Below are 17,080 nucleotides of genomic sequence, written 5' to 3' on the forward strand. Positions count from 1 at the left end.
TATCTGGTATGGGTAATCCATGTTCTCCTATCACAATAATTACTATTCTTTTTCTGAATTTTCTTGAATATTTTTGTGTTTGTTTTCCCAGAAAATAATGCTAACAATATATATTGAGCACTTATATATAGTACTGTAGTAAGTTTTTTGCATATAGGATTATTGTTATCATTATGATGACCCTACTAGAGACATACTATCATTATCCCCATCTTAGAGGTGAGAAAACTGAAGCATGAGAAGATTAAATAACATGCCGAAGGTGGCATGACTAGTAAGTGGTGAAGCTGTCATTTGAACCAGTCTGGCTCCAGAGACTGTGCTCTTAACTCTCCTTATAAACTTCGGAATCATTTAGTCTAAATCATTTAGATTTAGAATCGAAAATATCATATTAGTATTTGGATCAAAATTGCATTAAATTTATAGATTATTTTAGCGCAAATTAACATCTATGCTAAACACAGATGTTAACATCTTTACAATATGAAATCGTTCTATCCAAAATGAAAGTGTATCTTCATTTGTTCAAATCTTTAATGACCCTCAATAGAGTGCTAAAGTTTTCTTTATATAGGTCCTCCATGTTTCTTTTTTTGTCTTCATGTGTTATCTTTTGAGTTGTTATTGCATATAATTTTTCTCCTGTTATTTTTAGTAGGTTATTGTTTTATTGGAAAGCTATTTTTTTCTGTTAAATTCATAGTCATTTACTAGATTTTCTAGCTGCTATCTGCTAATGGTTTTTTCGTGATTTTTCTTGAATTTTCTAGAAGCATATCATCTGCAAATCATAATTTTTCTTTCTCTTTCCCAATATTTTTGCTTTTTCTTTAAAAAAAAAATTCTTGTTCCGTTAGAATACTGTTAACTAATAATGATGACAGTAACCATCTTTATCTTATTAAGGCCTCTGATACATAATCGTTTATCATGAGAGCGACTTCAGTTTTCTTTTTATAAGAAAGTATCAACAAGGAATAGCAAATTTTAGCAAAAGCCTTTCAATGTCTAGAGAAGTCATGTTGTCTCTCCTTTACTTATGTTAATATAGTGTCTTCTTTTATATGTTTCCTAATGTTGAATAATGCTTGATTTATTCTTTTAATGTATTACTAGATTTAATATTTTATTTAGGATTTTATTTAGGATCAGAGATCACCAGTGAGACTGAATTTATGAATGTGTGTAGTGTGTGTGTGTGCTGTTTCTCAGATTTTACTGTTACTGTGCTGGCTTCATAGAAAGAATTTAGGCTCTTTTCATTTTCTTCTCTTTCTACAAAACACCAGAAATATCAGTCCTTTGACTATCTGAAGAAATTCCCCTAGGAAAACATCTGGCACTTTTTGGGTGGTTAACTATTTGATAGCTTCCTAAATTTAGTCTATGGTCTGTCTACCTTTGCTATGTCTTGTGTAATTTCATAATTCTATAAAATAACTTTCCCAGAAAGTTACCTCATCCGTGTTTTCAAACTTATTTGCTTCGATTTGTGGAAAATATTTATAAAGTAAGTCTCTAAGTTCTTTTCTAGTTATAACTACTTTTCTATTTGCATTTTAATATTGTATGTTTGTGCCTCTCAATTTTTTTTCTAGGATTAAATGGGCTAGCAGTTTATCTGTTTCATTGATTCTTTAAACATCTGACTGTTGGATTGATTTATTAATTATATGGCTTCTCTACTTTCTGATTCAGTTTCTACATTTGTATTTTTAATCTCATCATCGCAGTTTTACTTGTGTTTTTTCTTGCTGCCTGTATTCCATAAGTAACAAGTCATATAAATTAAAAAGCATCCTTTCTATAAATGGAGATTTTACCTATGAAGGAAATCTTGGTTAATAATTTAATGTGAATTATCTTAGTCCAGATACTTTCCTCACATAAAGAACCACCTGTTCCTAGGACTGAATTTGGTTTAATCTGCTAAGAACTTTGCTGTTGAACTGTTTCATCTACCTCTTTGTGAGTTACATTAGCATGGCTGAAATTAGCTCACTGAGTGAGTGGGAGTTTTGGTAAGACAGGGGAAGGAAATTGGGACGGCTTTTGTCGGAGGCATATAGACAGACGACCTATGGATACTGGGGGAAAGGCCAGAACAAAAACTGAGAAAGTACCAAAGACAAATCCCATGAATACTTAGTGGTTTTTGTGAAATGAGAGAGGAGAGAAAATAAACTCTAGGATTCTGTGTATGATGGCAACCCTCTCTCCTGCCTTTCCCTATCAATGTTCTCTGTTAATAGCTTGTATCTGAAGGCATTAAGAGCCACCAGCCCTTTTTACAGGGGTAAATTTCAGAATCATTGACTTCATTGGACTTAGAGTAAGTTAAAATTATTTTGAAAATGTAAAAAGAGGCTATCGATCAATTTAATAGGCACCCTAGATTTTAGATATTACCTAGAGAGGGATTTAAAAACTCTTCCTCCAAATTTGCTAAACCATTAGTATTGATTAAAACCTAACATATTCATGGTGCTTAGAGCACTCTGAAAATCGTTGATGCTTATTTTTAAAGGATTTACATTAAAATTAAATAATATACACATTGTATGTTATTTGTTATATTACTTACATGTTAAATATATATATCATTACATTATAATCTTTATTATACAGTAAAATACATATAGATAGTTAATTAATATTATATATAAATTAGGTCAAAAGCCAGAATAACAAATACTTGCAGTGGGTACTGAGTGTAGTATTTATAGACAACGTGCACCCCTCTTTTCTGGAGTAATGTTTGCAGAAGTTTTCTCTAACCCTATGAATTGTGTCATGACTTCTCCTTTCCATTGCATGTGCTAATTTACCAGTCTTCTGGTTATCACTGTAGTTTTGCCTTGATTTTCTTCAATTATCAGTAACACTTAAGTATACTGACTTATTTCTTCATTAAGAAAAAAAGAAGTATGGCCCCACATTCAATTCAACAAATAATCCTCTACCTACTACGTGGAAGGCAGTTTGCCAGGGACTCTGTTTAGAATAAAAACAATATATTGTGACGCTATTTTTGTCCCAGATGATGTTAAAGAATAATGGAAATACTTATTCAGTGTCTCCACCTTTATCTTCATATTTCAGAGCATTTGTGCCTAAATTGTGTTATTCTCAGCATAGTGCAAACATGTAAAATAGTCTACTTAATCAAACTATAATCCATTATTCTGGAGAACATGATTCAAAGTGTATGTTTTTCTAAGTGTTTCTTAAATTATGACAGTAGGTTATTCTGATATATGTAGAACAATTGGTTAGAAGTAGTCTATTAGTTTTTAAGGATCAGTCTTATGTCTTTTTCTAAAAGAGATTTTTATCATTGTTTTCTGCCATGCAGATGAGTGTGTGTTTGGGAGTTTGGTAGGAATGAGTGGGACATGGTTAAGCGTGTATTAATGGCAAAATGTAATCAGAACTTCCTCTTTTGGGGGGAAAAAAAGCCTTTGTACACCCGAAAATATGTTGAAACATGGCCTTAGCCTGTAGCTTTAATCAACATGCGCCACAGTTGTCACCTGTCGGGGATGGAAAACCTGAGAGTGAAATCTGTCACCTCCTCCTTCCCCCCTCCCTCAGTCTCTTCCTTATACAAGCTTAATTTGTTATTCGGAGCTACAATAAACAGTGTATGGTACGGTTCCCTATTTATAAAGCATTGAGATGATCTTGCTTTTATCTTAATGACAAGTTGAGATTGTATAATTCTTTTTTTAAATTCTAGTCATCTAATTCTTTTAGTATAATTGTACATTACTTAAGAAACAGATGTTTGCATGGGAGTTTAATTTGTGCCGTTGATGTGGTGCTGCATGCAATCAAGTGCAAGAATATGCTATGTGAAGTCTTTTAAAGGTTTATTAACTATAATGATGATGTTACCCCATGGTATACTGTTTGTGTATTATTATGAGATTTTAATGGTTAAATTCTTTAGTCATTTGAAAATGTTTTCAGTGGCAAATTGTTAAGTATGGAATTCCAGGGCCCCAGGATAAGCTAAACACAAATATACGAGTTTAAGAATATTTATCATTAGTGCAACAATTTTCAGTCAGGAGGGCTTTATACATAGTAGCTAAAGAATACGGACTACGGAGTCAGGCAGACCGGGATTTGAATCCAGCTCTACAACTTAATACCTGCATGACCTCAGGTTATCCAGCTGCTCTCTCTGTATATATGTGTGTTGTTTTTGTTTTTGTTGTTGTTACTATAAAAGGCAGTTATAATAGTACCTACTTCTTAGGAATTGTAAAGATGCAGTGAGATGATGATGATGGTGATGGTGATGGTAGCAAATACTTCTATAGTCTTTACTTAGATCAATGCGTGCAGGACACTGATCTAAGCTCAATCTATTCTTCTGCCATTGGCTCCTCACAACCACCTTATGCAGTGTGGACACTGTTGTATCTGCCATTAACTGTTAGCAAATAATACCTACGAGAACTGTACCACTAAGAAGCCAGGGTGTCCTTGGCCACACTTTGGTGATGATAAGACTGCATTCAAAATGTTACCAGTTTCTATTGAAATTTAAATTCATATTGTGTATTGTAAAATGTATTTAAAGATTTTAAAATTATTTACTTTTTCTGTTTTCCTTTATCTTTGCTTCTGGAATTTTATTATTTTAAGTAAACCTCAGAACCAAAAGTGACGACCACCTGTGATTGTTAAGACCATACCACTCTTTAAACAAACTATATTTTTTGTATGTCTTAGCCAAAGGTTAAACAGTGTAAAGGTATGGCAATGGATGGGCAGACAATTGAAATAACTGACACTCTTTAGTGTAAATACATTTTCCAGATCTTTGGCTACCAGAATTTATCAAGGGCCTGCAGCATTCTCTGTACTTACGATGCTTGGGCCCTATTTTTAAAATCAGCTCTGTAGCTCCACAGAAGGATAGATCCAGAAACACAAGGAAGCTTGCCTGTTATCTAAGTTACAATAGTCAATATAAGTGATTTTTCACTTCTTTTTCTCGCAGCTAAGTGACTGTGAAGCAGAAGACAGTGAGAAGCCTTGGAAAATAGTTATTGGTCTTCTTCCCATCTTAGCTAACAAAATGTATTGCTTTTTCTTTTATTTTTCAAGTTTTATACCATATATTCAAAACATACTTTGGGAAAATTTATAGTCTTCCATATCACAGTAGCGGCTTATACTGGGGGCCCAGAAGGAGTTTTTCTAGAGTCCTAGAAAGTGGCAGGTATTCTTGAAGAGTCCTTTGGGCTGTGGTTGACTCGCAAGCAGAATAAAACACCTGCAGCTCAGGGTAAAGAGAACTTAGTGAAAAATATGAAGCAGGCAAGTTAATGTTTGAACCATAATGAACATAGGTCTGAAAGCCTAATTATTGGGAAAGTTTCATGCTCCAAATTCTCTAATAAGTGTGCATGCTAAATATACAATCTTGAGTCAACCAAACAACCTACAATTAACAAAATTGATAATGATTAAATTACAGTATTATACTATTAAAAGGCAAGAATAGCACCAACGTAAAACCATGGTCAACTCAAGATACTAAAGAAGCACTAAAACCTTCCTTCACCAAATAGTAAGAATTTTAACTATCCATGCATGTCTAAGCATAGTGAGAGCTTCACCATGAGCCAGTGTGGTGGCCAGATCTAGTGGAACACAGAATCAATTAATCCTCAGTAAACACTGGAAGTGTTCTATTTTAGTAAGCAGCATAATAAATGACTATGTACCACACCAACTTTAAACGACTTTAGCAAGTCATTTAGTGGGTTACTAATAAAGAGCCCTTGAAAATAAAAATGGAAGTTAATAACATTGTGCATTATTTGCCAGCAAGCGTCCTCACTCAAATGCATACACACCGCACACACACACACACACACACACACACACACACACACACTTCCATCTTACTCTCAGTTAAAGGCTCATCAGTAAACCCTGTTCCAACTGTGGACCATCCTTTGAGAATCATTCCCTTTACCCACATAAACAGTTTCACAATTTACTGTATTCATAGTGTGGCTGGACTACAAGGAATTCCCCATGTTTCCATAATTAGCTACTTAATAAGTTTTCCCTTTGACTCAGCAATTCCACCCCTACTGATATATCTGGCAAAAGTATTTAAGGAATGGCGAAAGATACATTTATAAGAAAATTTATTATGACATTGTTGCTAATGTTTAAACACTGGATAGAAACTACATTTTATCAATAAATGATTGGTTAAATTATGTTTGTGCAATGAAATGCTGTGTAGCCATTCAGAGAAAAATGAGAAAGCTCCACATATACCTACATTAAGAAAGTTTCCAAGATATGTTATTAAGTCGTAAAAAACTAAGGGGCAAATCAGTATAATGTGATCCCACATGTGTATTAAATATGCATGCATACATTAATACATAGGATTTATATTAAATATGAGATAAACGTGTGTATCAGATGAGGTCTGTGTTACAATTAAATGAGGTAAGGTATATCAAATGATCAGCATCATGCCTACCTACTGCATTAGTTAATAAAATTTGCGGTTACTGTTACCTTTAAAGAGAGAGAAAAACTCAGGGAAGAGGGGCTTTTACATGTTCTGTACGGTCTGAACTTTTTTTTTTTCAATGAGCATGTATTACTTTTATAATAAAATTAGAGAGAAAATGATTTGTTCTTGGGAAAAGATCTGGAAAAATGTATTCACACAAAGTATTAATGTCACAAGAAGACTATATTTTTCTTATGACACAAGATTTTGAAGAATTCCTAATGGGGGCCAAAGGGTAACTCCAGTAGTCTTTTGGACACAGGGATCTTCCCAAGGTCTGTAAGAGCAGTTTTGGAGATTTGGGGTTATTTGTACTCACTCACCTTGATGTGTACATCCATACTTTTGATTGTATTTCTTCTTTCATCTTCTTAGGGTTTATGTGTGTATTTATATGGGAAGAGGACTATATATGTATATCATTTAAGCATTTCGGTGATTTCTTTCAAGAATGGTTGGAAAATTTTAAGGAAGAAATGGAAAGAATAACTGGAAGTAATCATTGCTGAGTTATCTAAACAAAGCAAAGCTTCCTTTTTCTGCCTTCCTCTCAATCTTATCCTAGTAAGAATCACCCTGCAAATAGCTGAAAAGAGGTAGTCCAGTGACTGTACCCAATGAGGTACTAAATAATTATCCCATTAGAATGATTATTACAAGGACACTGAAGGAAAAATACTGAGTATACTATATTATTTGTTTTAGAGATTTTACTCTCAACTATTACTCATGATTCTATGAGCTGTAGTTATTCAGAATAATTATGCATTTTTACAATGGTGGTATTAAATTTTATTGAAATTTAGTAAAATATGGAAAGGGGTCCCATTTGAAATTTCTGAATGTCAATTATTTTTTTTCAGAATGACAGATATATAAGCGTTATTTAAATTATGCCTTAAAATTATGTAGAAATTTGTATAAATTGGTTGTTTCTGAAGTCAGTGAAGATTAATATGAAATGCATGGGCTTAATTGCCAATCTGAAAATACTTTTCTTGTGATAAATTTGATGATATATTGCCATTTTATTAGGAGAGATAGACTATTTTCTTAAATTGTAATACTTTAAAGATTTGAATCCCTAATTGTACATAAACAGTATCGTGTAGAATAAGCTCATTATGATTAGATGGGATTTTAATACCGTGTTCAGGAGCACAGAATATGAAACCAGACTGCTAGGGTCAAATCCTGGCCCTGCCAATTCCTAGTTGTTTGATCTTGAACAAGTTACTTATCTTCCCAGTGTCTTGGTTTCCACTTCTGTAAAACAGGGATATAAGTAATAGTTGGTAGATACTCTGTTTCATCGGGTTGCTATAAGGATGTAAAAATTAAATGAGTTACTATTTATAAAATACTTGTACATGTAGTAAGTATTCAATAAGCGTAGCTACTAAAAGAAATATTGAATCATAATCTGTTTTAAATACTTTAAAAATTTTATTTTTACTGAAATGTAAAAACTGATTTTTGTACTAGTTGGTTTTGATTATTTTTTTTCTTATTTTGTATTACAGTTACAAATTATAATACTGTGGTAGAAACAAATTCAGATTCAGATGATGAAGACAAACTCCATATTGTGGAAGAAGACAGTATTACGGATGCTGCAGATGGTGAAGGTGGTGTGCCAGAAGATGACCTGCCAACAGACCAGACAGTGTTACCAGGGAGCAGCGACAGAGAAGGGAATGCGAAGAGCTGCTGGGACGATGATGGCAAGTTTAATTTTTTTTTTATTATTCTATTCTCTCGATTCTTTTTAAAAAATATCTAAACTGAAAAGATAAATTGGATAAAAATTTCGAAATGATTTATAAGTTTATTTCTCTGTTAATCAATAGAAGGTATCTTTCTGTTTATGTTTTTTGGTACATTATGAGGTAAAATAATAAAATTATTTTGACCATATATACAATGCATATATGTTAAGTTCTAGTCATTTTTTTAAGAATCAAGCTTTCCGTATACTGTTGATAGATTTGAACCTATCTTTAATTTCATACTAGACCCTCAAATTAAGAATCTTAGAAACCAATAAATTATATTTTGGTACAGTACAATTGCATAACATAATGTGCAAAAAATCCCAAACACAGATAAAACATTAGTGTATTTTTAATGTTCATAAGCCAGCTTGTCCCCCTCCCTGCCTCACTTTCTCTCTCTCCATCTCCATATACATATGTGTATGTGTGTGTGTGTGTGTATAAAACATCATATATATAGCTACAGATAAATATAGATGTAGATGTAGATATATGGCATCAAAATCTAAGAGAGGAGAAGGCCTAAAAGAGTTTCTGAATGAAACAGTGCTGGTCTTGAGTTATAAACCGTCAGTAGAGGTTAGTTAGGTACAGGACAGGGAATAGAAGGTGCTTCAAGCAGATGACACAATATACATGAACCACAGAGGTTTGAACAAATTGTGTTTGCAGAAAATAAGATCAGAGAAGTAAAACTGGAAAAGAATAGGAAGCGCATTGTGTGCTACTTCAAGGAATTTGAACTTAATCCTGGAAGCTATGAGAATAGCATCATTGATACGTAATTTTGAAATAAGTCTGGTAGCAAATATGGAAAAGAATTTTAGAAGAGGGAGTCAGAGGCAGGAGGTAGTGCCTTCAGTAAGGAGGCTATAATAATTCAGGCAATGATAAGGGTTTTCGAACTAAAGAAGTAACCCTTGGGATTGGAATAAAGGGAGAGATTTGACAGCAATGTAGGAGGTAGAACATATAAGATTTGGTTGATTTTTATGTGGAAGGTAACTGAGAGGGAAGGACTGAGGTGGCTTCTAAGTTTCCGGAAAATAGAACCCAGAAAAGTTAACTTGTTTATTTGATTTGTTTATTTGATTATTTTTTTTCTTATTTTGTATTACAGTTACAAATTATAATACTGTGGTAGAAACAACTAATCATAACTGGTTAATGGCAGGACTATTAGCCTCTTAACCTTTAATACTGAGCTCAAAACTTTTGGGAGTAAGTTTCTTAACGTATTTCCTGTTTGTGGCTGGAATTGATCCATCAATGTAGTTAATCCAAAGTCTTAATGTGGAAGCAAAAAGGAAATTATTTCTCTGGAAAAGGGGGAGATAAGGAGAATGAGATAGATGGAGGTAAAAAAAAAAAAGAAGAAGAAGAGGGAAAGGGGAGACAGGAGTGGGGAGTGAGGAGAGGGGAGAAGGAAGAAGAAAGGAGAAGAAGAAGAAGGAAGAAGGAGAAAAGAAGAAGGATCAATGAACAGGTTCTGTTTCTGAAAATATGTTGGGATAGATTATTTGGACTAACACTCACTGAAAATAACTAATGTTAGATTTAAAAATAAATAAGTAAATCTTGAAATTTTAAAGAGCTAACTAGATAGTGAGACAACAACAGATCAAAATCTAAGTGAAGATAGGAATCCATAGAGATAAGCGGAGCACAACATAGAAGACTTTTGGGACTTAAGGATATTTGCCTAACCAGGGTAATGTAAGATGTGGTTTTCAGGCCTCTGAGAAGAAACAAAGCCTTGGACCACCGAAAAGTTTAATAACAGATCCTCCTGTAGTATGAATTGCATCTTGACTTTATGATGAACCAAAAGCAAACCCTCTGCCATCTCTACCATCCTTAGGAGTTAGCAGACAAAATTACCTTGGTTAGGAATTGGGGGAGTGGAAAATTGTCTCTGAGGAATAGTCTTGCTTTGACTAATAGCTCAAATTCACATCACTGGGGAGCCTGATAAATCTCAAGCCATAATTGAGTTTAAATTGAAATGGATGCTAATATCCATAGGCACCAAGAAGAAGCAAATACAAATCTTTTGGAGAAACATACCTTCATCCTACCACTATAGAAGTCTCCCAGATAACTTTGCAAGAGGACAGCAACTTGAGTGAGAATTATTAGGAACAAAAGGAAGCAGAAATTGACTCATAAAGACTTTTAATTACTAGAGTTATCTCATACAGATTATAAAATGACTCATATTTAAAGAAAAAGTTGGCAAACTTGAAATTACCCACTCCAACAGAATAAAATATAACCAACAGATTTTAAGAAGAACCAAATGGAACTTCTAAAAATGAAAAAATAAAATAATAGAAATTCAAAACGATGGATTTAACAATAAAATAAATAGATTGAAGAAAGAATTAATCAATTAGAATGTGGGGGGGAATTATACTAAATGCAACTCAGAGAGACAGAGAGAAAAATAAATAAACCAATAAATTATATTTTGGTACAGTACAATTGCATAACATAATGTGCAAAAAATCCCAAACACAGATAAAACATTAGTGTATTTTTAATGTTCATAAGCCAGCTTGTCCCCCTCCCTGCCTCACTTTCTCTCTCTCCATCTCTTGTAGCACAAGAGAAATGAAGGCTAGAGTTAGAAAGTCCAGTATATATCATAATTCTAGGAGACGAGAGAACAGGAAACCAGCAATATTGAAGAAATAACGGATAGATTTTTTCAGAATCGATGAAGAACCAAGCCACAAATCAAGAAGCCCAACAAACTTCAAAAAGGATAAATTACCCCCAATAACATTATGGTGAAATTGCAGAGCACTCATGACAAAAACAAAACTCTTAAAAGTAAACCCAAGAAAGCAGATTATATTTCAGAGAGTGGCAGTTAGACTGACAGCTAAATTCTCAATAACAACAATGGTAACCAGACATAGTAAAATGATGCCTGTCGATACACTTAGCAAAAATATCTTTTAAGAAAGAAGGTGAAATAAGGCAATTATTTCAGACAAGCTGCAGCCGATGAAAACAGAAAATTTGTTATCAGTAGACTCTTACTAAAATAAATTTTAAGGCATATATTTTAGGCATGAGGAAAGAAATCTTTGTTAGAAAGTCTCAGATGTAACAAGAGCAAAGAAAGTAACATACGAGGTCTGACAATTAGGTTCACAAACTCATCCTAGAAAAAGTGCTACAAACCTCATTGCTGAATATCACTATGGTCACCTTCGAGTACTCCCCTTTGGAAGCTATGCACTGATGCCAGCACCTAGTCCACCCTTCAAAGCGATTTTGGAACTCTTTCTAGAATAGCCATCGGAGCTGTCATTGTTGCACAAGTTTATGAACTTCATTGTCAGACCTTGTATAAGTAAAAATAGATAAACACGTAGTATTTCCTATGAAATACTAACCAAAAAAGCATGTGTAACTAAAATTAATTTCAGATGATGTCAACTTTAAGAATAAAAGCATTATTATAGATAATAGGATCACTTTATAATGATAAAAGATTAAATTCACTAATAATATATTATTTTAAATGTTTTTGTACCTAATAACAAAGTCTAATATATACATATATATATATATATGTATACATATATGTATATATATACACACACACACACACACACACATGTATATATATTAGGCTTTGTTATTAGGTACAAAAAATTTAAAATAATATATTATTAGTGAATTTAATCTTTATATATATACACACATATGTATATGTGTGTATATATATAAACATATATATACATATACATATATATGAATGAAAAATAGGCAGTCTACAAAGAGAAAAACAGAAATCTACATTGTAGAAGATTTAACACACCTCAGTTAGTCATTGATAGAAAACCAGTGAGGATATAGAAGATTCAAAAATAAGTAAGATATATAGACAATGTACTTAGTAACTGCAAAATAAATACATTTCAAGTATGGAGTATTTTGAAAAATCGAACACATATAGGGTAATAAAGCAAATCTCAACAAATTTCAAAAGATAAAGTCATACAGAGCATGTTCCTTGAACACAATATAATTAAGCTAGAAAATAATAAGATAAATAGAAAATTATGTTTGGAAATTTTAAGAAACACACTTTTGAATGTATGTTCATGGGTCAATAAAGAAATCGTAGTGAAAATGAAGAAATATTTTGAACTGAATGATAAAAATATTACATTTCAAAATTTCTAGGATATGGTTAAAGCAGTTTTTAGAAGAAATGTTACTTAAGAACATATTTTAGAAAAGGTTCTGACTAAAAGTTAATGAGCTAAGCGTCTGTCTCAGTAACTTAGAAAAAGAACAGCAAACTGAGCTGTTTGAAATTAAAAACCAAAAAGTAAGTAATATAACTTGAAAATAAACCTACGAAAGATCAACATAGGCAAAACTTGATTCTTTAATAGTTTAACAAGATCAAGGGAAAAAAAGAGAAAAGACATAAATAGCCAAAAATCAAAATGAAAAAGAGGACATAACTACAGATACTACAGATATTGAAAGGTAATAGGGGATATTGTGAACAAATGGATGCCAATAAACTTTAAAATGAGGATAGGCTACTAGAAATTTTTAACCAAAACTGTCTTAGGAAGAATTAGGAAACATGAATAGTCCTATGACCTCTAAAGAAATTGGTGATCAAAAATATTCCCTCAAAGAGGAGGTGAAGAGATGGAGCAACTCAAACTCTTCATACATTGCTGATAGGATTGTTGATGATATGTCACTCTGGAAAACAGTTGGGAAGTTTATTACAAAGTTAAATCTATACTTACGTTATGACCCAGCAATCCCACCCCTGGGTATTTTTCCCTTAGGAAATGAAAACTTAGGTTCACACAAAAAATTGTACACTAATATTTAAAGAAGCTTTATTCATAATTGCCAAAAACTGGAAACAATCCATTGTCCTTCAACAGGTGAAAGGATATGGAAATTATAGTGCATCTGTGTAATGGAATACTACTCAGCAATAAAAAGGAACAAACTATTGATATCAGAAACAACTTGGATGAATCTCAAAGGCATTATGCTAAACGAAAGAAGGTAGTCTCAACAGGTTATATAGTGTATGGTTCCATGTATATGACATTTTCAAAAAGATGAACTATATGCCTGACAGCAAATCAGTGGTTGGTTACCAGGGGTTAGAGGGGGCGAGTATGACTATAAAAGGATAGCAGTGGGGAGTTTTGGGGGATGATGGTGCTGTTCTGTGTCCAGATTTTGGTCGTGGTTGCATGAATCTATACATGTGTTTAAATTCATAGAATTTTACACCAAAATAAAACACGGTAAAATTTTCTGTATCATAATTTACATATGTGTATGTGTGTGTGTATATATACACAAAATTATGTTTGCAAACTTGTTGCAACGATGTTGCTAACCTTTTTTTAACATCAGAAGGATTATTCATTATGAACTCGTATCAACTGGACAAACCAAGTTTACTATTTGGAAGTGCTGGAAAGGCTGCGTGCAGCTAGACAACAACAACCCAAACTTTTCACCAACAATTCATGGCTCTTGCATCACGACAATTTACCAGCTCACACGACACTGTGAGGGAGGTTTTAGCCAGTAAACAAATAACTGCATTGGAACACCCTCCCAACTCACCTGATCTGGCCACCAATGACTTCTTTCTTTACCTGAAGATAAAAGAAATAGTGAAAGGAATACATTTTGATGACATTCAGGACATCAACGGTAATACGACAACAGCCCTGATGGCCATTCCAGAAAAAGAGCTCCAAAATTTGTCTGAAGTGTAGGCTAGGTGCTGGCGTCAGTGGATAGCTTCCCAAGGGGAGCACTTCAAAGGTGACCATAATGATATTCAGCAATGAGGTATGGAGCACTTTTTCTAGGATGAGTTTGTGAACTTAATTGTCCTACCTCGTATATGTATTTTGTTTTCTCTCTTACAAAGAAAACTCTAGTCCAGTTGACGCACTGGTAAGTTCTACAAATTCAAGGAGCTAATAATTCCAATTTTAGACAAGTCTTCCAAAGACTAATATAAGAGGCAAGATTCCCCAACTTTTGAAATGAAGCTGCCAGAATCTTGACACCAAACCAGATAAGCATAAGAAAGGAAAGTTATAGACTGATTCAAAACACAGACACAAAAATCCCAAACAAAATATTAACTATACTTTTTATATGTTTGTACATGTATGAAATGCAAGGTCAGAATAACATTTAAACCAATTTAAAAATACTACTTTAACAAATTTAAGTGGAACAATCAAATATTCCTCTCAACAGATACAGAAAAAAATGTTTAGTAAAATGTACTCATGAATGGATAACATAAAAGCTAGCAAACTAGAAATAGAGGGTACTTCCTTGATGTAATGAAGTATGTGTACAATCTATCACAGACATCATATTTGATAAAATGCTGAAAATACTTTCTTTGCAATCGGAAACAAGGTATGTCTAAACAAAAAGAAAATGATGAAAGAAGAAAGCTTGGAAGATCAGGAAGGAAGAAAAAACCTTCATTTGAAGATACATTCCTATGATAAATAAACTGTATTTCTAAACTTATATGAAATGCTGATTCTAAGCTTTTCCTCACCTAGCTTAAAAAGAAAATTAAAAGTTATTATGTGCCAGACCATGTTCAGAACAGTCTTGCCTCATCAAGTACAATAAACAATAAACACAAAACTGTTTCTTTGATAAACAGTTTTGACCAAAGTAAAAAATCAGTATCAGCCACTGAAAACCACAACTCAAGATAATTCTGGCATCCTACCAGGCAAAAAGTATCCTTTCCCATTGCTAGAATTTAAAATGTCTTTGTGAAAATATACACAGAAGATTATCAGCACTGCCCAGTGCTGCAAGACAACCAAGGCTTGTTCCTAGAATATTGGATCAGAATCCTCAGTAAATTAATTGAAATCTATGAATATCAAAGTTAGTAACTCTTAATAGTTCATTTAGTTGGTTACCATTAAATGGCCCGTAATCATGCATTCCAATGAAAGTTTATGTCTTCAGATCTGAACAGGGAACTTCTGTCCTTAAATTGTGGCTCAAGATGATCCTTGTGCCTGAATTTGAAAAATTATCTTTCAAATTGGACATGATTGACCAAACAAAGCTGATCCCGAAGCAGAATCAGAAAAACCTGAGTTACCACAAGAAGCATGTACTCTGAGGAGCAGTCAACCTAAACCTAGTCAGTGGAGCTCCACTCTGTTCATGCTCTCAGGTTCTTTTCTTTCATGGTAACTGTCTCCACTGCTGTTCTTGTGTTCTTTACTTTTGTGTGTGTCTTATTAATAAACTACTACCCAATGTAAAAAACAAAGAAAACCTGTAGGGTGTGTTGATCATACCACTATTATAACTTCAAGAAGTTACAAATATATAAAATTTCCTGCCATTAAAAACAAGAGATTAGCAATGTTTTATTAAAAAGTAGAGTAGCTGCAACTTAGGTTTTCAAAAGGAAGTTTAGATGACCAGTGTTCAATGAAGAGTTTCTTGTCTAGTCACTTGAGGATGAGCAAGGAGTAGTAAAGCAAAGGCGCTTTACCGTTAGTGAGCTAAAGGAAGCCACATCATCTGTGACAATTAGCTGTTTTATTATACAGACTTTTAAGAAAAAGGGGAAACAATAAAGAAAGTGGTCAGTGGCATTTTGCCGTGCTACAGATCAGCATGTGAAACTGGTATTTACACATCTGTGACACAGTGTGAATCAAAAGTCTTAAAGTATATTGAAAAATGTAATATGCTATTGAAATGTTAATTATATACTAATACCTTTAAAAGATATTCTTTTTTTTGAATGAAATCTTAAGTTCGGATCAAGTTCTTAGAAGAAGGATTATATAGAAGCAATATTTTTCTGTAGATATTAAATAAACTAGAACATGTTCACTTCCAGAAATAAAATTTTTTAGGTTAATTAAGTGCTGTTGTCTCAAAATACTATCAACGTTAAATTTTCTTTGTAGGGAAGATAATATAACTTGGCAGTGTTCCAACATATTTATCTTCATCTTACAGGAGCTTCTTGTGGTTCAGCCAAAAACTCTTATGCTTTTGTCAGTTAAACGTTTTTAAATATATACACTGTTACTTTTCAGACACCTGTTTTATAGGCCCCTCATATTTCAGTTTTAAAAATTATGTAAAACTAATCCAATAATTTAATAAAATATTGTTTAATATGCTAGCTATTTCTTAATGTTATGAAATGGATGACTTTTTTAAATGATCCCAAATACTAGTGACTTAAACATTTTTCTGACTTGAAGTTTTTTAAACTCTATAGAAATTTACATGTTTAGAAAAACACCAAAGCAAGGAAAACTTCTTTATAATAAAGATATTTAAAATTCTGATCTTATAGTCCATAGCAATAAGGCTGTCTTGGGCACAAGTTATAAGAAAATACTATAAGTAACCTAAGCAAAGAAAATGTCATTTACTATATAACTAAGCATTGAGCCAAATTGTATTCATCTTTCAAGATTCAGTTTAACCTACACTTTGGCACCTTTTTCAGTCAAAGGTTGTATGTGATGTAGTAAAAGCTCAGTACATGGCTTCTAGTCTTCACTGTACCACTATGTCTCCTGATTTCCACTTCTGCGTCTATAAAATGATAAGAGTGGGCCAAATGACGGTGGAGGTATTTCTCACCTCTACTTATAAAGGGATCCAATTCCTCTTGCACTAAATATACAACACTAATATT

At 33.0% G+C, this 17,080-nt stretch overlaps 1 protein-coding gene across 11 annotated transcripts in view; it reads left to right on the top strand.

Moving 5' to 3' along the window:
* Positions 1-17,080, top strand: part of ZEB1 (zinc finger E-box binding homeobox 1) — a 199,588-nt gene that overhangs the window by 136,877 nt on the left and 45,631 nt on the right. For all 11 annotated transcript variants that reach the window (XM_033105699.1, XM_033105707.1, XM_033105700.1 and 8 more), the window contains one exon: positions 8,086-8,286. In XM_033105699.1, coding sequence (XP_032961590.1) covers positions 8,086-8,286 — 201 coding nt within the window. The remainder of the gene's footprint in view (positions 1-8,085; positions 8,287-17,080) is intronic.

Source organism: Rhinolophus ferrumequinum, chromosome 5 (assembly GCF_004115265.2).
Source record: "Rhinolophus ferrumequinum isolate MPI-CBG mRhiFer1 chromosome 5, mRhiFer1_v1.p, whole genome shotgun sequence".
Lineage (NCBI taxonomy): Eukaryota > Metazoa > Chordata > Mammalia > Chiroptera > Rhinolophidae > Rhinolophus > Rhinolophus ferrumequinum.